We start from the raw sequence: 19,396 nt of genomic DNA, 5'->3' as shown, positions 1-19,396 counted from the left end.
TCCCAGAGTGGTAAAGCAGGTATTAAAGAAAGAATACATCCCAGCCCTTCTGGTTTTCGTATCCAGGAATCCTTTAATGGTTTTTAACTGTACAGCTTGCCATTTTCCACAGTTCACGAGCTCAGCTGGTGGGATTCACAGTGCAACCCCTACCTGCTTACAATCTGAGCGAGCCCTAAGCAGGGCACAGCATCTGGATGCGATTCATTTGGTCTTCATTTGGTGGAGATGTGACCAATCAAAAACGTAAAGAGCTTAACATACCAATAAATAAAAGCTTTTATGAGGGGTGGGAGAGGGTTGTGATAAAGCATTTCTCTTGTTTCTACTTTCGTATATGCATTGATCCCACGTGTTCTGGTAGCTCCTCTGGGCTTAATACACAACAGCACAGGACCCAGACAACACAACACAGTCAAAAGGGAATGTAAAGCATTATGCTTCATTTCACAAGTATCTCCTCTCACTCCCGAATGAGTGCGTGAAACACTGGCTTCTGAACGATGCCAGATTAATGAATGGGTTTCTCTCCCCCGGCCCCCTGCCACAACACAGCTTCATTTCCTGTACTTTAACAACTGCATTTGGCTACTCCAATGCAGGTGTACTGACTGGTTAAGTGAGCAGTCCTACAGCATATCAGAGACTAATTTATCAGGTCAAGAGCTTTTGGTGGGTAGCTCATGACCTAATAAATTTGTTAGTCTCTAAGGGCAGGTCTACATGAGGCAGGCCAGTCGATCGCAGATACGCAACTGTGTAGCTAGAATCGACTTATCCGCAACTGACTTACCTGGCTGTCCTCACAGAGGGAGCCTGATAGGAGAAATTCTCCCATTGACCTCCCTTGTTCCTCACAATACTGAGGACCCGACCGGGTCGATCTTCCATGTCATCTAGACGTACCCTTAGGTGCCACGGCACTGCTTGTTGTATTTGACGTTACAGACTAGCACGGCTATCCCCCTGAGACCGGTCAAGCGAGGAAAAGTAAAGAGAGAGGCAGACAACTCTGCCAAAATCAGGAGAGAGGAAAGCGGAGGCAGAAATGGGGAGCTAGCACCTCCTAACGTGAGATTGGCTTCATTGTACGATTTAGCACACGCACTGCTGCACAGAGACAGAGGTTGATAAAAGCAGATAAATGAAAAGGGCCTGGTGTGATACAGTGTGAACACTGCCTAATTTTACACAGCTGAGGTTCGCCAGGAGATTCTGATAGACTGATACTGGAACTAAATGTGGATCGCAGTGCAGCAGAGGTGTTTACAGGCAGGTTAGTGGTATTGTGGCTTTAAAAAAAGTCACCAGGACAAGTCCTCAGCTGGGATAAATCCGTATCATTCCATTGGCGTCATGCCACCTGGGGCTCTGGGTTATGCTCTATGTCCACTCAGTGGTGAGATACATACCGTCCTTCCATTTTTTTGCAGGGTGCTGTGATGTCTTGGTTGTGACCGGAAGTTGTTTCTAACACAGGGATAGTTATTTGCCGAGGGCTCTGCTTATTTCTTAGATGGGCCTAGCCCTGTGCAATCCTAAAGAGAACTCAAGACCTTGGCTAGGACTACCCTAGTGAGAATGGAAACATCTCTTGGGCCGTAAAGGGAATTTGAGAGTATAAGTGGCTTCTGTATGAATCATACTAAATACAAGGCAGCAGCTGTAGAGAAGTCACATTGGGTCACTTCCATTCTCATGCCCAATCGCCTAGGAACATTAGGCTGAGAACACAAATATCCCAAGTCAGTCACAGGTAGAGCTTGTCCGATTTTTTTTTTTTTAAACAATATAATTTTTTTGGGTCAAATCAGAATGTTCTAGAAGTCGTGTCGACAGTGATGAAACTTCCCCACATTCCAAGAAGCACTGTGACAACGTCAGAAGATCTCATCTTGACCTACCGGAACTAGAACATTTTCAGTTTTCAGTCCAAGATGAGACCTCCAAGGGCAGGTGTCCTTTATCTGCCGTGATGCACCTGCTTGGGCATCCCATAAAGCACCTTCCTCAGCAAAGCGGGTTAGTCCCATGCTAGGGGTGGCTAGGCCAACTACACGTTAATAACGCTGCAGTTGCTACGGGCGAGAAAGTCTCTCACAGCTCAGGTAGTAGAGGCTCATGTATTAACAGCAAATGGTCCCAGGTTCAGTCCCTACAGTCAACACCCCACTCAGGGCTTGTCAGCATTGAACACTTCATGCAAAGACCTACCGGCGTAACCACTTCCACTGTGCTACTGGGGAGGAGAGGCTGTGAGAAAGGAAGTATCTGCCCAAAGTCCAGGCGGTATCAGAGCTGGGAGTAGGATCTAGCTGTAAGACTCCCAGCCCCACACTCTGACCTGTGACGCAACACTGCTCCCCCCTTTGTTCAAACCCTCAGCCCCCCACAACACACTGTGGACGCTGTACGACTATGAGCAATTCACAGCTCAGCTGGTAACTCACAAGCAAACACCTTGGCTGGAAGGTATGTTAATGCAGATGGCCAATGAGGGGGTCCTGCACCAACACCTTCTTTACCCAGATGGTGCGCAAGTGTCCAGGGGTGATCAACCTTCCTGTATTCTGTATATGACACAAGCCCCTTAAGGCCTGGACTAGGGGGACTGGCAGTAGGTGGCTATATTCAGAGACATTTTATATACGGTCAGCTCCTCTCTCTGTCTCCTGGGTCCCTACTGAGCCACGGATAGAGATGCTGGAAGGGAGGGCATGGGGGGTGCCCATGGCCTCATCATTTTTACACGTGGGAGGGTTACATCTGGCTGTAAGGAAGAGCAATGGGGTGAGGGGCAGAGAGGAGCCAGTGGGGTCCAGGGTCTTTGGGAAAGGCGCAGCGTGAGGACAGGGGTCTGGGGGGAGGATGGGGGCATGGCCATGGCGTGGGCACTGGTGCCCTGCCCTGCTTTTAGGGAGTGATGAAAAGACAGCACTTGGATAATTAGGGAGTGGCCTTTGCAAAGCACAAGGTTGGGTTTTAGCCACACGACCCTCTTGGAGGCAGTGTAGCTAAAAACTTAATATTTACGGGTTCCACCCCGCCGTCTCTCAACCACTGCAACTGTCAGAGTGAAAAAACTCACTCTGTGGAAGCCACCGGAGTCACCCCCAACATGCGTCTGGCCCAGTGAGTTCACACTTGTAGCCACCACCCGGCAGGGCTGCTTCGCAATGCAGACAGAGGCCACTGTTTCACAACCACGGAAGAGACTTGGGGGTGCAGTGAGACGGCCGGGGCTGCTTTGCCGGACACCGTGGGCTGCAAATCCTGTCAGGAAGAAGCAGCGACTTTCTAATTCCAAAGCAGACTTGGCTGCTGGAGGAGGGAGGCAGAGTTGCAGCTCTGTGAGTACCACCTGGCTAGATTCCTTGTCCCCCTGGGCTGCCTCCTCTTCCCTGCCCAGCACTACTGGTGGAGAGGAGACTGGCAGAAGGGAGAGAAGACGTCGAAGGAAAGAAAGGCGAAGCTCTGAGCTGAGGCTGGGCATGGTTAGTAAAACTGCAGTGTCAGGAGGCTCCATTTTCCTCAGGGCCGATGGGTCATCACAGGCTTCTGCAAGGCACCAAGACACTGAGCTGAAAACCTCCGAGCCACAGCACTGAACACACAAATCTCATTCGCCCCCCTAGACTTGTGCCTTTGCTTCCCACTTCCCAAGCTGCACGCCTCTCCTCCTGCTATCTCTGCTCCCGGTGGGCTGCCCCATCCCAAGCAGGAGATGAACCATCAGCACCGCCCCCCCGGAAGATCTAACTGCCTCCTTTCATCACGCCCATTTACACCCTGGTGCACGCTGCTGACCTAGTCACATGCCATGGGATTGGCTCCGGTTCTTGGCTCCAGGGACTGCCCACTGGCTGAAAATGGGCAGGCTGAACCAGAGAGTTGCTGGCCATATCAAGGTCTCTTGATTTGCTGATGTTGTGAAATGCCCTGACCCTACGTGGCCAGTAAACAGGAACACTAAGCAGCCCCCTGCCCCTTGGAGAGGTCATCTGGCGCTAAGGGACAGACAGGAGCGCCATGGCAGGAACGACCCCGCCCCCGCCCCCCACCACGGTCAGCCAGACCAGAGGACCAGGCTCAATGGTCGTTGTACCGGGGATGTAAGTGAGAGTCTGGGCGTTTACCGCAAAGATGCGATCTGCTTTCCGGCTCTTCCCGTTGGGGTTCCTTTGCGTCAGGGAGCCGCGGTAAATGGAGTTTCGGTCAAAGGAGTCATCGCCGTCTTTACAAAAATAAAAGGCAAAATGACTTACTGTGGCAGGTGGGTGGGTGGGCAGGCTCTGGAGCACGTGGCAGTGACTAGGAAATGCACCTGGGCCCCCTGAAGTAGCTGCCTCACCCTGCTCTGGGCCTGTCTCCCCTCAGATGCCTGCAGGCTTACACTGGTGTCAGCCAGAAGAGACTCAGGCCCCTCATGTCTGAGGCACACAGCACAGGAGTGGGGTCACATTCTGCATCAGGCAGAGGTGGCAACTACCAAGCCGCGATTGTTATTCCCGTTCCTAACTCGGCAGCTACATTTCAGCAAAGAGCCTCAACAACAAGTCAACCGTCTGTCTGCAGGTTACTCGGGCAGCAGCTCACCTCAGAGCACTCGCCAATCCACCCGCAGCGCCTGAGCTAGACTTATATGTTCCCCTGCTTTCCGGCTTGGGAAAGGATTCTGAATCCCCTGCGGAGGACGAGCTCGGACCCCTGGCAGCTTCACAGAGCTTATTCCAGCGGAGCGTCCGGTCACGCTGAAACTGGCTCTAATTTCTCAGCAGAGGTTTTTGGCCAGAGTAGGTGAGAGGTGACCTGAAGTGTTCAGGGGGCCTTAAAACTCAGTGGGCCAAGGTTCCTGGGGAGCCGTTATCCACCAGCGAGAGCCGCCGGGAGGTGCACATATTAGCCAGAAGAGCATCACAGATGGAGTGTTATTCACCCAGCAGCGGCAGCTGGAAATGGCTCTCCAGTGTCCCTCCCTCAGAGGCTGATGCAGGTGCCGGCTGGGCTGGAGGCCTCCGGAGAAGCATTGGGCAGGAAGGGAAAGGGAGTGGCTGCTCGAGCAATGCTGGCTCAGAGGCAGCACTTGGGAGCTTACAGCAGAGCCCAGCTGCAGCCCAGAAATCACCTGGCCCAAACGGGGCCTTAAGCCAGCCGTGCCCATCCACCCGCTGGGCTGCCTGTCGTGCGCTGTGCTTTGCTCCGGAGAAGGGCTGGTTCCGCAGGGGTCATGGCCACCCCACAGCAGGGTCCTGCTTGCACCAGCTATCTGCAGGTGGCTCTCGTCAGACAAACGGCGGCACGTTGAAAGCGGGGCTGCGTTTATGCTCCTTCAAGAAGCACGCGGCCCAGCCTGCTCCTCTCACACCCTCGGCCTGCCTAGGGTATCAACCCACGTCCCCTCAGCCCCGCGCCTCACCCACCAGGATGCTGAAACCGGAAACACAGTTACCAGCTGCCTAACGCAGCCTTGTGCGTCTTCCACCGCTCCCACCAGTTGAGGAGACGGGTCCCCCTGTCGCAGCTGGTCTCTCTCAGGGCTGTTGTGCTGCCCGAAGAGTACAGCCCATTCCAGGCAACCCCCAGCCCAGCCCTGTTTTATCTGCCAGGCGGGAGGAATCGAACTGCACATTTCGGACCCCCTGCACCACCACAGCCCTCGCCTGGGCCAGGATCTGGCTCCACGTGGGCCCCAAGAGTGAGGAACTTCCTTCAATTCCTCGGTCAAGGGACCAGCCAGGCTAAAAGCTCCCTTGGGGTAAGTAGCTGCCACTCCTTTGGTTTCCAAAGAGCTGGGCCCGCTTACTCCAAGGCTGAGCTTGGCCTGTTCAGATGGTGGACAGCTGTATCTGTCCTGCAGCCAGGCACAGCACGGCCTGTCGGTCTTCCCTGTGCTATACGGGAGCAGGGCCATGCTGACGAGGAGCGTACGGTGCTCTGCTCTCCTTAGCACAAGCAACTCCTGCCCCAGTGGCCCAGCATCCCGACGAAGCCTGAAACCATGGGCTTAACGAGGCAGCTTTCAGAACTTCCACCTAATCTCTCACTTGCTCTCGTCTAGCTCCAATTTTTTCCCTATCTGCATCCCTCCCTGAACAACCCGGCACGTCTGTGACCTGTGGGCCGAGTGGCAAGGAGATACAGCCTCTCTACGCTTCTCTGCTGGGGCGCATGGGGAGCAGAGAGCTGCCCTGACGTCAGCCGACTGCCTCCTGGCTCTATTGGCATGCCAGGAGCACGGCACCCCTGGTTATCTAGCTGCCCTCGCAGAGGAAGTGAAGATGACTCTTCGTCACCAACAAAGGGCCCTTGCTCCCTGCGAGATGTGCCTCGTCGGTCACTTTTAATTGAGGGGTGGGCTGTGCTAACTCCATTCCTTGATTGCTTTCCCTTTCCTCACCACTCCTCCCCCTGCTCAGCCCTTCTCTTCAATTCCTCTCGCCAGCGCGTCAGTCGAGATAAGAGGGAAAAATCATTTCCGAATGGCTCTGGCTGACAGCGGTCAGGTTGTACCTTCCCATCACGCAGCCACTACTGCTAGATTTCAGGCCTCCGGCTTCATAGGGACCCTGCCCGGGGCTGGACACGGGAACGGCTCCTGCCCCCTTAGGAGAGTGATGGATCGGGGATTGTAAAGATGCTCACACCCGGTGAAAAACCACCAGGGGCAGGGAACGCCTTACAGTGGTTCCCAACCTGGGGTCCACAGACTCCCAGGAGGCTGCAAGGGAACTGCAGTGGAGCCATAAAAAAATAAAAGATACATAAAAATGATCACAGAAGATAAGTTTTAAATAAGTTGCAAAGTTAGAGTCGATTATTAATTTTTACATTAAATGTCTTCCAAAAATGTGAGTAACTGCTGTCTGAAAATCTACGTTGTAGCGCCTTTGTGCAACTAGAACTGGCTTCGACGGGGGCCTGTGACTGGTTAGTGCTGGGGCTTGGGGGTCTGCAGTGTGAAAACATTGGAAACCACTACGCGAGGAGGTGGGAGGTGCTGGTGGCTATCCTTAGGGGAATGGAGAATAAACAATTCTAGTCTCTGCTGGGAGGCAGAATCCTAGAACACTAGGACTGGAAGGGACCTCGAGAGGTCACTGAGTCCAGTCTCCTGCCCTCACGGCAGGACCAAGTTCCATCTAGACCATCCCTGATTGGTGTCTGTCTAACCAGTTCTTAAATATCTCCAGTGATGGAGATTCCACAACCACTCCAGGTAACTTATTCCAGTGTTAACCACCCTGACAGTTGGGAAGTTTTTCCTAATGTACAACCTAAACCTCCCTTGCTGCAGCTTAAGCCCATTGCTCCTGAGAACAACTTTTCTCCCTCCTCCTTGTAGCGCTCTTTTACTGACTTGTAAACCACTATCACGTTCCCTCTCAGTCTTCTCTTTTCTAAGCTAAAGAAGCCCAGTTCCTTCAGTCTTTCCTCAGAGCCCATGTTCGCCAGACCTTCAATCACTCTTGTTGCTCTTCTCTGCACCTGGCCAAAGATTCGCAGCCTCAACTGGTCACTGGACTCTACTTCCTTCTTATGTTCTACCAGCCAGTTTCTAACATCCTTTTTCCCTGCACTTGCCACCCCAGAGCCTTAGCTGAAAAACACGGCCAGAGGCTGGAAAGATGTGCCTCCCAGTCCCCTCGCTGGGGGACCTTACTCCGCATAAGACACGACATGGCCACCAACATTCGCTCAGACCCAAGCGGAGAGCACCAGGCTTACCAGCAAACTCAAGAGAACTGTTGAATTTTCTCCGTAGCACCTGGGGCAGAGACATGACCTAGAAGAGAAAGTTGGGGAGCAGCTGTCAGTCTCTGGGGCTGTGTTCTTTCTAGCCAAGCACTCTCTGATGGGGCCAGCAGACAGCCTCAAAGCTAAGCCCTCTTTTTGGGTCCCTGCCAGAACGGGTCAGCAGCTTCCTCCAAGCTGTGCAGCCACGCAGGGCTGGGGTGGGGGCAGCTGCTTCTCCCCAAGCCCTGGACCTGCTGCAGCCAGGGGAGAGCAGCCTGTTTCACACCCACCACCCAGCCACAGACGGGGAGGCTCGCCCCTTCCTGGCCAGGCCCTGCTGGAGCTGTGGGGAGGGAGACACTTCTCGTCCGTCCCTGAGGGCCTGCGATAAGAGAGCTGGGGAGAGAGTCGTCTCTCCCAGGGCAGCCTGCACTCCAAACCTCTCAGTCCCACCCCCAGAGGACACCCCCGAAGCTGCAGCACTCACTCCCCCGCATGCCTGCCACCAGCCCCCCCCAAACCCGGCGTCCTTGGGCCCACCCCAGAGCCTGCACCCTGATCCAGAGCTCTCAGCCTCACCCCTCTGCTCTAGCCCTGTGCCCCCCCGCCACACCCTTAACCAACAGCGTTCCCTGTCCGCTGGGCACTTGTGCAGCCGCTTGGGGAGACTCAGGCGCCACCCAGCCAACGAGCAGAGCACCCACAGCCGGCAGAGTGTGTTTCTATGGGTGGTGCACATTTGCACACAGCTTGGTGCACGTAAACTTATTCCACATGCCAACGGAAAAAGAACAGAGGCCTCATGGGTCACACGGCACCTCCCCGGTGACGCACGGAACACCGTTCATTCTGCACAGGGACCTAGACAATGAAAGGGAACCCCACTGGTGAGAATGCTGATGGTACCCAGAATGCACTGGGGCGATGGGGAGGGAGATGCACACGGGGGAAAGCAAAGCAAAGATCTCCGTCTAATTCTTCCTAAATGCAAAACGGCTCTTGACGAGAGAAGTCCTGGCAGCCCTCCCGGAATTCATTCTGGGTCTAGGAAGCTGTACTTAGCTGGCACTTGGGTAGCCTTTGGAGGAATGGCTGGGGTGGGGGCCACACTCTGTACAGACGTCTGCACGCTCCGCACAGCTGGCCCGCCAATGGGTGGGGTGAGGAGGGCAGTTGCATTGGGGTCTGTAACAGGGTCTTGAGGGTGGGCTCTGACTGGCCCTGTGCAGGGTGCTGTCAGTTCCTGTATTAGGCTTGCGGCCTGTCTCTGAGCTCCATCCAGTTCTAGGGTCAGCTCTCGTCCAGAGCTTTGCGTAGTGCTCCTGGTCTCCCAGGCAATATATAGACCTGCTTGGGTCGAGCTCCTTGGAGGAACTGCCGGGGCCTAGCCCAGCAGCTTCTTTTATACCGACCTGCTATGTCCTGATTGGCTGCAGCAGAGACAGCTACTCTCTCCTGGCTGGAGGACCTCTTTTCTGCTCCTTTAGCTGGGATGGGGAGTGGCAAGGCCTCTGGCCTCCTGTAGGGGCGTCAGGGCTCAGTCCACCCCACAGGGTCTCTGAACCGCTGCAGAAGGGGCTGCCCCCCATAGCTGTGAGGGGAGGTGGACACAGCACCGCGGACTGGACAGCACTAAGGGCTGAATTCCTTTGGCCCTGCCCCTTCTGAGGGTGAGAATCTGCCCCCCCCCCACCTTGCCCCACGGCCTGCGGTGGCTGTTGGCCCCACTGCCAGAGAGAGATGATTGCACATTCAGAATGAAAACTATGCAGCACTCTTACCTGGTGCCAGATTGGTGGTCCTACAGTTAGAAGGACCCTCTTTAGCTATCGAACTGCCAGGACAAGTGCCGTCTTCCCCAGGTGGCCAGCTGCTTTCTCAGCCCTGAGCTGGAGTAATCGCTGTGGCCCCGAGTCAACAAAGCATTTATGTGGGCACTGAATTCTAATTCTAATCCTACTCAGCCAGGCACGCAGGTGTGTTCTGCTGGTCCTTCGGGCCTGCAGGTGAGTGACTCCCTCATAATAGCCTCTGAACACCCCCCCGCACACTTGCAATCTCACCTCTGTTTCCCTTCTTGAAGCCCCAGATAGACTCTGTGCAGGGTTTTCCCAATCAAATCACAGCAGCGCTCCTCGACTCAAAGCTCAGAACTCAACACCCGTCAGCAGAGTACAGCCCAAATGCCCCTGGTTTGGTCAGAGCCCTTCCCGCCTTACTAAGCTACGTCCAGCCCTGCCTAACAGCAGCTGTTCGCCCATCTCACGGAAGCTCCCCAAGATCTTCCTCGCTGCAGCCAACTTCGGCTCTTCACAGGAAATTCCCTGGGTCCTCTCTGGTAGGACTCATCCTATTATCAGGGTTGGCTTGGCCTAAGGCAACCACCTGCTTTGGGGCCCTTTACGTCTGAGAGGACAGTGCAATTTCCATGCCCTTGATGGGCCTATCTGTGGAGCCTGCCCACAACAGCTGCCAATTACCAACAGTGATGAAGCTGTGAATCGGAGACGTCTGTAAGGGATTGGCCGAGTCCTGCGAGCCCATTTCACTCAGATAACTTCACAGTCACTTCAGACTCGCCTCCTGTTCTGACAGCGGGCCCACAGGAGAAAGGTTTTCCTGGGCAGATGGCCTGAGGTTTCTCTGGTTTGGCTTAATCACCTCATAGACAAGAAGGCAACACCTGTGTACTCACTTGGAAGTTATCTGGCGACGCCATCTCTAACGAGTCCGTGCTTTGATCCCCGGGACTGCTCCCCGAGTTCCTTGGGGGCTGCAGCATGAACAGCTGGGGACAGAAGACATGGACAAAGGTGCCTAGGGCTTCTTCAGGCTCACGAGGCATGCGAGCAGCCGGGACGTTGGCCCGATGACACTGTGGGATCTATGGGTTACGTTAATTGACTGCTCAACGCCTGGCACTGGGAGAACAGCTGAGCCTGCGTGCCGGGCTCTGCGTTAGAGCTCGGTAGCCCTGGCTTCTAGTCCCAGCTCTCCTAGTGAACAACACTAGGACTGGAGGGGACCTCCAGAGATCACAGAGTCCAGTCCCCTGCCCTCACAGCAGAACCAAGCACCATCTAGACCATCTGTGACCGGTGTCTAACCTGCACTTAAATATCTCCAGTGATGGAGATTTCACAGCCTCCCTGGGCAATTTATTCCAGTTTTCAGCCACCCTGACAGGAAGTTTTTCCTAATGTCCCACCTAAACCTCCCTTGTTGCAGTTTAAGCCCCTTGCTCCTTGTCCTACCCTCAGAGGCCCAGGAGAACAATTTTTCTCCCTCGTCCTCGTAACCCTCCTTTAGGTACGTGAATACCACTATCCTGTCCCCTCTCTGTCTTCTCTTCTCTAAGCTAAACAAGCCCCGTTCTTTCAGCCTTCCCTCACAGCTCATGTTCTCTAGACTGCTAATCATTCTTGTTGCTCTTCTGGGGACGCTCTTCAATTTCTCCACATTCTTCTGGAAATACGGGGCCCAGAACTGAACATAATACCCAATTTGGAGCAAAATAATGACTTCTTATGTCTCGCTCACCACACTCCTCTTAATGCATCCCAGAATCAGGTTTGCTTTTTCTGTAAGGGTGTCACAGTGTTGACTCGTGTTTAGCTTGTGGTCTCCTATGATCCCTAGATCTCTTTCTGCAGTACTCACAAGCAGAGTCTTTCTGCACTTGGGTTAAGGGCCTGATGACGGAACTGGTGGCCTGTAGTCCTAGGTGAGTCGGGTATTGGACCAGAGGGTCAGAACTGTCCCTCCTGGCTTTGACATCAGCATGTCACATGCACATCAGAGGGGCGGGGACGTCCTCTGCGTGCCAACCCCCTCACCTGCGTGCTGGATTTCTTCCTGGGCTTTTCCACTGGTTTCACTGTCAGCCCAGCAGCGCTGAGAGCTGCAATTCGAGACTCGATGTCGGAAACCTGAGAAAGAAAATGCCACGACTTCCTGCAGGTCTGCCCCAGAGATTAGTCGCATGGATGCACATGCGCCATGTGAGCCGAGCACCACCCATCCCCTGGTCATGTCCGTGTCACACCCCATGAGCAGCAGAGTGAAGCCTCCGTGCGCTCCTGTCCCACCAGCGGCACCTCTTCCATAGGGCTGCCCGCGGTTCTATGCTCCAGGAGCGGCACGCTGGGGGGGGCGGGGCAGGGCTGCGGCGCCAGCCAGGTTTGGCCCCTCTGCAGATAGAGGCAGGACGACAGATGGGCCAAATTTGATTGGTGGTGTGACCTGGAGCACGAGGGCTGCAGCGCCACTGGGCGGCTTTTGCCCGCTCCTCCAGAGAGGTGGGACCTCAATGGTCTTGTATCCCCCACATGCAGGGTGGGACCTGTTCAGTTTGGGGGCCCTGGGCAAATGCCGCCCCCCCCATTGCTAAGGGTATACGCTGAGCGTAACGTGCCCACAGCTGCGAACGCCACTGTTCATACTGCCCGACGGCGTTCAGGAAATGCTCGGTCAGTGCGTGTTTGCTAACTGAATAAACGAAGCATTCACTGCTTGGCCCAGTGCTGTGTTTGTACAGCACCTAGCACAACTGGGGCCTGGCCTATAACTACAGCCCCCGGGCATTGCAGTAACACATGTCCAAACAAACGCACCAGGGAGCCTGGCTGGGCTGGCTCCCTCCCTCGCCACAGGACCTGGTTTCACAGCCCTGGGAGGCTGCTCGTACCTCACTCTCGGCCCGCTGCACCTGTGCGGCTGCTGATAGTACTTTGTCCTCCAGCTCTGATAGCTCCGAGTCTGTGGTCCCGCTGTGCCGCGCGCGGTCCTCTCCATCCCGCAGCGTTTCTCCCGGAGCGTTTGTCTTCCCAGCCGGCATGGAGACCTGAGTGGGGGAAAAAGCCATCGCATGACTCCACTGCAGTCAGGCACGGTCTGCTACAGCATCTTCCCATTCTAACACTGGCTGCTCTCCTTTGCATGGTTAGACCGTCCTCAGGTTACCATGGACCACAGAGGGTCTCCAGGACTGATGAAATTAGCCCTGTGTAACTACAAACTTTGGCTTTGTGGAACACTCTGTACCTTTGGACCCCTGCCAGGTTTCCTGCCTCTCCATGACAGGGCCACTTCCACCCCTTGGCTATTTTTAAAAGCAATTCTTGAGATGGCCAAGCGGAGAAAGCTCACTGTGACACACCAGGACAAAAGTCGGGCAGCTGACCCCATGCTATCAGCGTCTGAACAAAGATCTTCAGGCCATGCACTCAGAAAAAAGAGCAGGCTGCTGCAGCCTGCTGAAGAAAGCTTGCAAGCAGAGGGAAAAAGGCAGCCAGGCTGTGAACTCCTCCCATCTTCGTTAGCAGCGTTGGGACGTGCTGAATAGCTACATGTGGTGTCACAGCAGAGCTGCTGGGCTCGGGGAGCTGGACGCGGAATTAACGCACCAGCCCCTGTCTATAGCATCCTTATGTCTGGAAACTAATTTTTCGGGTAGGAGTTCTCCCGCATGCCTCCCGAGAAGATGCTGCATTCACGGGCTGACTTGTGCAAACGTTTCTTTCTAGACAAAAGGGTTAAAGAAACATTATTTGCCCATCTTAATACACAACTGGATTACCAGTATAGTTTCGGTTTATTGAATAAAGCTTTTTCTTGACAATTCCCATCAAATTAAACACAATGGCTTCCTTGACTGCGAGAGGAATTTCCATTCATAAATGCATCCTTTCCTTGCTGCAGCTTTAGGGACTGCTACAGGCACAGTGCAACCAACTAGCATGAGAGTTGTGTTCAGAGCCCGTTTGGTTGACAGGGAACGAAGGGCATTTTAATCCAGACCCTCCCATTACCCCAGACTCAACTGAGTGACTAATATTTAAACTGAGATGCGCACAATGGCCACACGATAGGAGACCTGTGCCAGTAAATCAGTTGGACTCCTCTCCTGACGATGGGGGACACCCAGAGCAAGTGTGCGCTCGTGACCCAGAGCCAATATCTTCTTTCCCTTGGAATTGGTTGGACAGGGCAGTGTAGAAGCAGCTACGGCGGGTCCATGCCAGCGTAGGACCCCCCTTTCACTGGGCCGTGCTGCTCAGGAAGCGAGAGCTCCGCTGACGCACCAGAGGAGCTGACCCTGCATGTGCTTTAAGACCTTTTAAACACTTCATTGTCTAGTTATAATATTTTAAAGTGGATGAGACTCCCTGAGCACCAAGTCCTTTCCTGAATGGCCCATCCACGCCACATCAACCTGCCATTCTAATCACTCTCCAGAAGGGTCCCTTATTCCCACTCCTCCCAGCCTGAGAACGCGCAGTTGAGTAAAACGTTGACACAAGGCTGCACCGTCGGTTGGAAGCTGTGGGCGAGTGTGACAGTGATCCTTGTCTATGCCCCATGCAGTAGTGTAATAACCTGTCCTGATACATAGGCGTGACAAGTTGGTACGGGAAGTTCTAAGATTCCCCAGCTGTTGATGAATGTTCAAAACTGAGGCTGGCAAACGGGCCTGCCTCAAAGCCAGGCACGTGTGTACTGCTTCATTTGCACTGAAGCTGCAAACGGAACCATCAAGGAGGAAGAGAAACAAGAAACGCTCCAACCAGGCAAGGAAAAAGCAGCAGGAAACATCCTTCCCAAAAGCCTATCTCCCAAATCTCAGCTAGAAGTGTTTGCCAAATGGGGGACTGACACTGAAAAGGAGGGAACCAATGCAGCCCAATGTACTCTCCTCTCTCTCTTTCCGTCCACCGATCCACTGCACCACAAGGGACAAAAGAAGCAACCACTGAACTTGGGAGACCCTTGCCCAGGACCGTCCCCAGTGGAGAGCGGTAGCCACGAGGGGAGCCACAATTTGGCAGGTCCCTCCGCAGCGCAGACGAGCAGAGGCGGAGAGGAAGAAAAGAGCGGCAAAAACTTCCCCATGCCCCTCCAACAGCTACCAGCACCGGCCCCTTCTGTGAAAAGACCTGCGGCTCCAGAATCGGGCTGGTCAGCCATCAATGGACTCACAGATAGGAGTGCGATGTGGAGGCGTCCTACTCGTTACCGAGTGACCGCCAAGAGATTATTCCGGCGAGGGATGGGCAGAGTGCACGAGAGACGTTTCTGGGAGGAAATCTAAGACAGGGAATGCGCTGGAGTCACCCACCCCCGCAGTATCACCAAGTGCCCTGGTGTGACTGGCTGGCTGCAGCGCACAGAGGCAGAGCTGGGAGTGACGGGTAATGCCAGAGAGTGTCTGTGAGCAGTCCACAGCCCAGGGCAGCAAGGCAGGGCCAAGGGCACCCAGGTTACCGGCAGGCGCGACACAGCTGTTCATTAGTCTGGATGGTTCCCTGGGGTGTCACAGAAAGCTCCAGCTGTACCAGTGAGGGATGGATGCTGGTTGGCATCTATCAGACACACCTTGCCTGGAGCCAGCTAAGGACTGAACCCCGTCAGCGCGCCCTGTAAGCTACAGCAGCCTTCCACCTTTCTCACACACATCTAACTGGATCTGCCCCCACCCCCACACCTGCCTTATGTAATGTCTGGCTACAGGTGGGGCAGGAAGGAAAGGGATTCCCCTGATACCTCATTCTCAAGGCCCTGGGGTGGGTCTCGGCCCTTGGTTTAAAATATTTGCTTTAACTCTTACAGCTTCAGAGCAAGGGGCTTTTGCCTCCCTGGGTGTATTGCTACGCCCCACCTGCTCTGCTCCAGGCTCCGCCCCCTCTCCTCCAGGCTCCGCCCCCTCTGCCCCTGACCCTGCCTGCAAAATGCAGGGAGGCTTATGGCTCCAAGTTTTTGACAGGCGTCATCCACCTCCTCCCCATCTCCCAGCCCGGAGTGCTGCCTTCCAGCCTCCCCTCAGCTCTCTCCGTGGCGCTGAGGGCTCCTGGCGCCATGGCTGCGGCATCACACAAAAGCGGAGCCGACGTGCCCTGTGGATGCCGCGCGCAGCCAGAGAAATAAGTTCCACTCGCATCCCCCCGCACACGCCTGCGCTACAGCTCAACCGGGGGGGAGGGGGCGGGGGACGGCAGAGGACGAGGAGCTGTAATTAAAGGGCTCCCATTGTTCCTTGAGGGCGCTCAGCCACAGATGGAAGTGGCTCTTCTGTACGGCTTTGATCTCGGCTCATACTTAGCCGAGGACAGCTGTGACAAAGGAGCCGAACCGCCAGTGAAGAGCTCCCATTAGCCAGCATCTGGCATGTAACTGCAGGCGAATGCTGCAATGGGGCAGCTTGTGGCCTTGGAGGGTGTTGGTACAGCAGATAGCACACAAGGAGGTGGACCTGAGCTGGGATTTTCCAGCTGCTGCACAACATGAGCATGCAACCAATTAGTTTGTTTGCTGTGGTGCACAGTATTACTGCAGCTCCCTGCACCTCTGCAGCTGGAAGCACCCAACACCTCGGCTCAGCTATACAAATGCAACAGGGAAGGATCTGGCTCAGGCTGTGGTACCAAATGGAAGCGGCTGTACCAGATTTCTGATCACAGCTTCAGCCCTTCCCTTCCTTACAGCCCAGCCTCGGGGAGCTCTTTGTTCCATGCAGGGCAGATCCACACAGCTTACGGAAGAGGTCACAACAGGTAAAGCAGCCCCTGGGACAGCTGAGTTAGGACATTCAACCATGACGCCTGCATCCACTCAGGTGCCCACGGGACACTGGTGCTAACACAGCTCCGTTAACAAGGAAAATGGGACTTTCCAAATTGCTCTTAGGGGTTTCCGTAACACTGTGGTTGTGAAAACATAAAAAGGGAGCGAGAGAAGCAGCACCGCGATTCCCGGTCTCTCAGTAGCAATCCTCCCAAGAGATTATGGGTTCATTCACGCTCTCACGACCATCCATCGCGGGCAGAGCAGGCACAGCTAGAGCACAGTACAAGACAATTGTAAGGCTTCTTATAACTCTGGGGATACAACATGAAGAACAAGTGTGAATAATACTAGAAGCTTGTTTCAAATTTTGTGGATGCTTCTCAGAAAATAAACATCCACTCAATGCACAGCAGCAGTCAGAAAAGCAAACCGAATGTTGGGAATCATTAAAAAAGTGAGAGACGATAAGACAGGGAACATCTTATTGCCTCTATAGACATCCAGGGAACGCCCACATCCTGAGTACTGCAAGCAGATGTGGTTGCCTCATCTCAAAAAGGTGACTGGAAAAGGTACAGAAAGGTGCAACAAACACCGGAACTGGTGCCGTACTGAGAGAGATTTAAAAGAGTGGGACTTTGCAGCTTAGAAAAAAGGAGACTAAGGGGGGATGTAACAGAGGGCTATAAAATCATGACAGGTGCGGATAAGTTATTATTTACTTGTTCCTGTAAGAACGAGGGGTCACCAAATGAAATTAATGGGCAGCAGGTTTAAAAGAAACACAAGGAAATTTTTCTTCACGCAGCACATGGGACTCCTCACCAGGGGACGTTGTGAAGACCAAGACTTTATCGGGGTCAAACAATGACCATCAGCCAGGAGGGGTGGAAGTGGTGTCCCTTGCCTATGTTTGTCAGAGGCTGGAAACAGATGACAGGAGAGGGATCACTCAATGACCACCCGTTTTGTTCACTCCCTCTGGGGCATCTGGCATTGGCCACTGCCAGAAGACAGGCTACTGGGCTAGATGGACCTTTAGTCTGACCCAGTCTGGCCGTTCTTATGTTTGCTGCCAGGGGCTCCCCAGGGGAAGTGTTCAGGTGGGATACGAAGGGAGCAGAGCGAGGCCGATACGAAGTGCTTTTGAAAATATCACGCCTCTCCTCCTTGTGTGGCCGAAGAAGAAAAGTTTCCATTACTTCCCTAACCCACAAAATTGGTGCAAATGCGCCGCCCTCCCCGGAGCGCCCCAGGAAGTTGGCATTTGCATCAGAGCGTTTACTTATCTTGCCTCTACTCCCCACCTGAGATATCATCTTCTCCACAGGCAGCCCAGGGACAGGGGCGGCTGTTATTTCCAGGCCAGGTTCCCAGGGGCCCCCTTCCCTCGTGCCCACCTGCGGTCCCTGCCACTCCACTCCACCAATTCATCAGGCCTCAGCTGCTCACAGTGGGCTGCCCTGACAACCCTCCTTTCTCTGCCTCTCTCCCTGCGTCACCCTGCCTGGCTCCTGGGGCCGCGCTGATCTCTCTCTCTGGCGAGAGCGCATGCTGCAGAGAGAGAGTGCTTAGCCGCTAATGGCAACATACAGCTGCAGGGCTCGGTGGACCCGATCCTGGACAGCAATACCGTCCCCGTTCGGCGGGGATAAGAAAAAGCACGTTATTTCAGCACAAAGCCTAAGTGCAACCCTGCCAGAGCTGTCCCGGCTATAAGGTGAGGTGGGGAAGCTGCCCCAGGCCCTGTGCTCCCGGAGGCCCCCCGGCAGCCACGTCACTCATCCGATAAATGGGAAAGGGGGAGATTCCTTGTGGCAGGGTGTGTGCAGCAGCCGAGTTGCCTTCCCTTGCCCGTCTCCTCCCTGCACTCCCACGCAGCGTGTGGCCACATGCTGCGCTCCACCGCTCGCCCCCGGCCTGCTACACCAGCTGAGTTGGCCCCCAGCCGCCCCTGGGCAGAGGGCCTCAGTGAGCCGGGAGAGCAGAGCAGACTGCTGCTTGCCCCACCTGGCGAGGTGACCCCCTGCTGCTGTCTGCTCACCATGCCCTGTGCCAGGTAATCCTTAGCCAGGCTTGTCAGGGAGCAGGAGAGGCGACCAGCCTGCAGTGCCTGGGGCCCTATGGGGGGTGTTATCCAAGGGCCCACCACCCCCTCAGTATACTCCCCAGCTGTACGATAAACTTTGTACTTTGTTACCTGTTCCTGGATCAAGCCAGGTCAGCCCTGTATTGTTACACACTTAAAAATCAGGAAGAAGAAAAACACCATCCTGCTCCCTTCTGGGAATAACTTCCTAGACACCACCGTAACCGAATGAGACAAACAAGCATGTTTACAGGGTCGTGCTCCAGACAAGCACGTCGCCTGGCATGGCACTCAGCACGGAGCGGCTAGCTGTGTCCATTTGATATGTTCTGGTGGACCTGTGGTTGGAGACACAAATCTGTGTTTTCCTAGCTGCTTTTCACAGCCAAAGGAGTTTGTTTTTAAGCCACTTCCTTCTTCTCACACGCCTCCCCGCCGAGCAGGGGCAGAGTAGAACACACACCCCAGATCCAATCTCTAGGGATACTTGAAATGCAAACCCGGATGAGACGCATGCAAGGGGGATCCTGCTGTTTTGAAGAAGGATGGACTCACACCCAGGACTGAGACCTCTCTGGAGCTTGGGGTGTCGGAGTCCAGATCCAAATGCTGGAGCTTGAGACCAAGTTTGTTCTGGCAGGGCCCAGAGCTTTTTAAACAAGAAGAGGTTTCTAAATGTCTGTAACAAACCTCAGTGGAAAATAAAGCACAGGCTTTGTACTGCTACTGCCCTGACTGGTGACCAAGCAGTATGGCAAAGGGTACTGGGATGCCTTGACTGTAAGCATGGGGCCAAATTCTGCTCTACAGCCCAGAGTCTCTCCGGCTTGGACACCTTCCGTCTGACCCTTGCCCCCTGACAACTCCTTTGCGACACACTTTTGTGCCATCTCCTGCTGCCCCCTCCCCAGCACAGGGGGCGTGCCGGGGCTGGCATGTGCCTGGGTTTGCCAGTTTGCAATTGGTGGTTGGTCTGATGAGATCACGGCCAGTCTCCAAAGTTAGAGCAGA

General features: G+C 54.5%; 1 protein-coding gene across 3 annotated transcripts in view; it reads right to left on the bottom strand.

Annotated features, from left to right (window-relative positions):
* The window catches only part of MLPH (melanophilin), a 79,510-nt gene that overhangs the window by 8,328 nt on the left and 51,786 nt on the right, over positions 1-19,396 (bottom strand). For 2 of the 3 annotated variants that reach the window (XM_075001407.1, XM_075001408.1), the window contains 6 exons: positions 12,422-12,577; positions 11,571-11,663; positions 10,430-10,522; positions 7,726-7,783; positions 4,137-4,234; positions 53-3,558 (listed from right to left, as the gene is read on the bottom strand). In XM_075001407.1, coding sequence (XP_074857508.1) covers positions 3,532-3,558; positions 4,137-4,234; positions 7,726-7,783; positions 10,430-10,522; positions 11,571-11,663; positions 12,422-12,577 — 525 coding nt within the window. In that variant the 3' untranslated portion in view covers positions 53-3,531. Of the gene's footprint in view, positions 1-52; positions 3,559-4,136; positions 4,235-7,725; positions 7,784-10,429; positions 10,523-11,570; positions 11,664-12,421; positions 12,578-19,396 lie in introns of those variants that run through there. The other variant, XM_075001409.1, reaches the window with a different exon arrangement.

Source organism: Carettochelys insculpta, chromosome 8, assembly GCF_033958435.1.
Source record: "Carettochelys insculpta isolate YL-2023 chromosome 8, ASM3395843v1, whole genome shotgun sequence".
Taxonomy (NCBI): domain Eukaryota; kingdom Metazoa; phylum Chordata; order Testudines; family Carettochelyidae; genus Carettochelys; species Carettochelys insculpta.
This window is presented reverse-complemented; position numbering and strand designations above follow the sequence as displayed.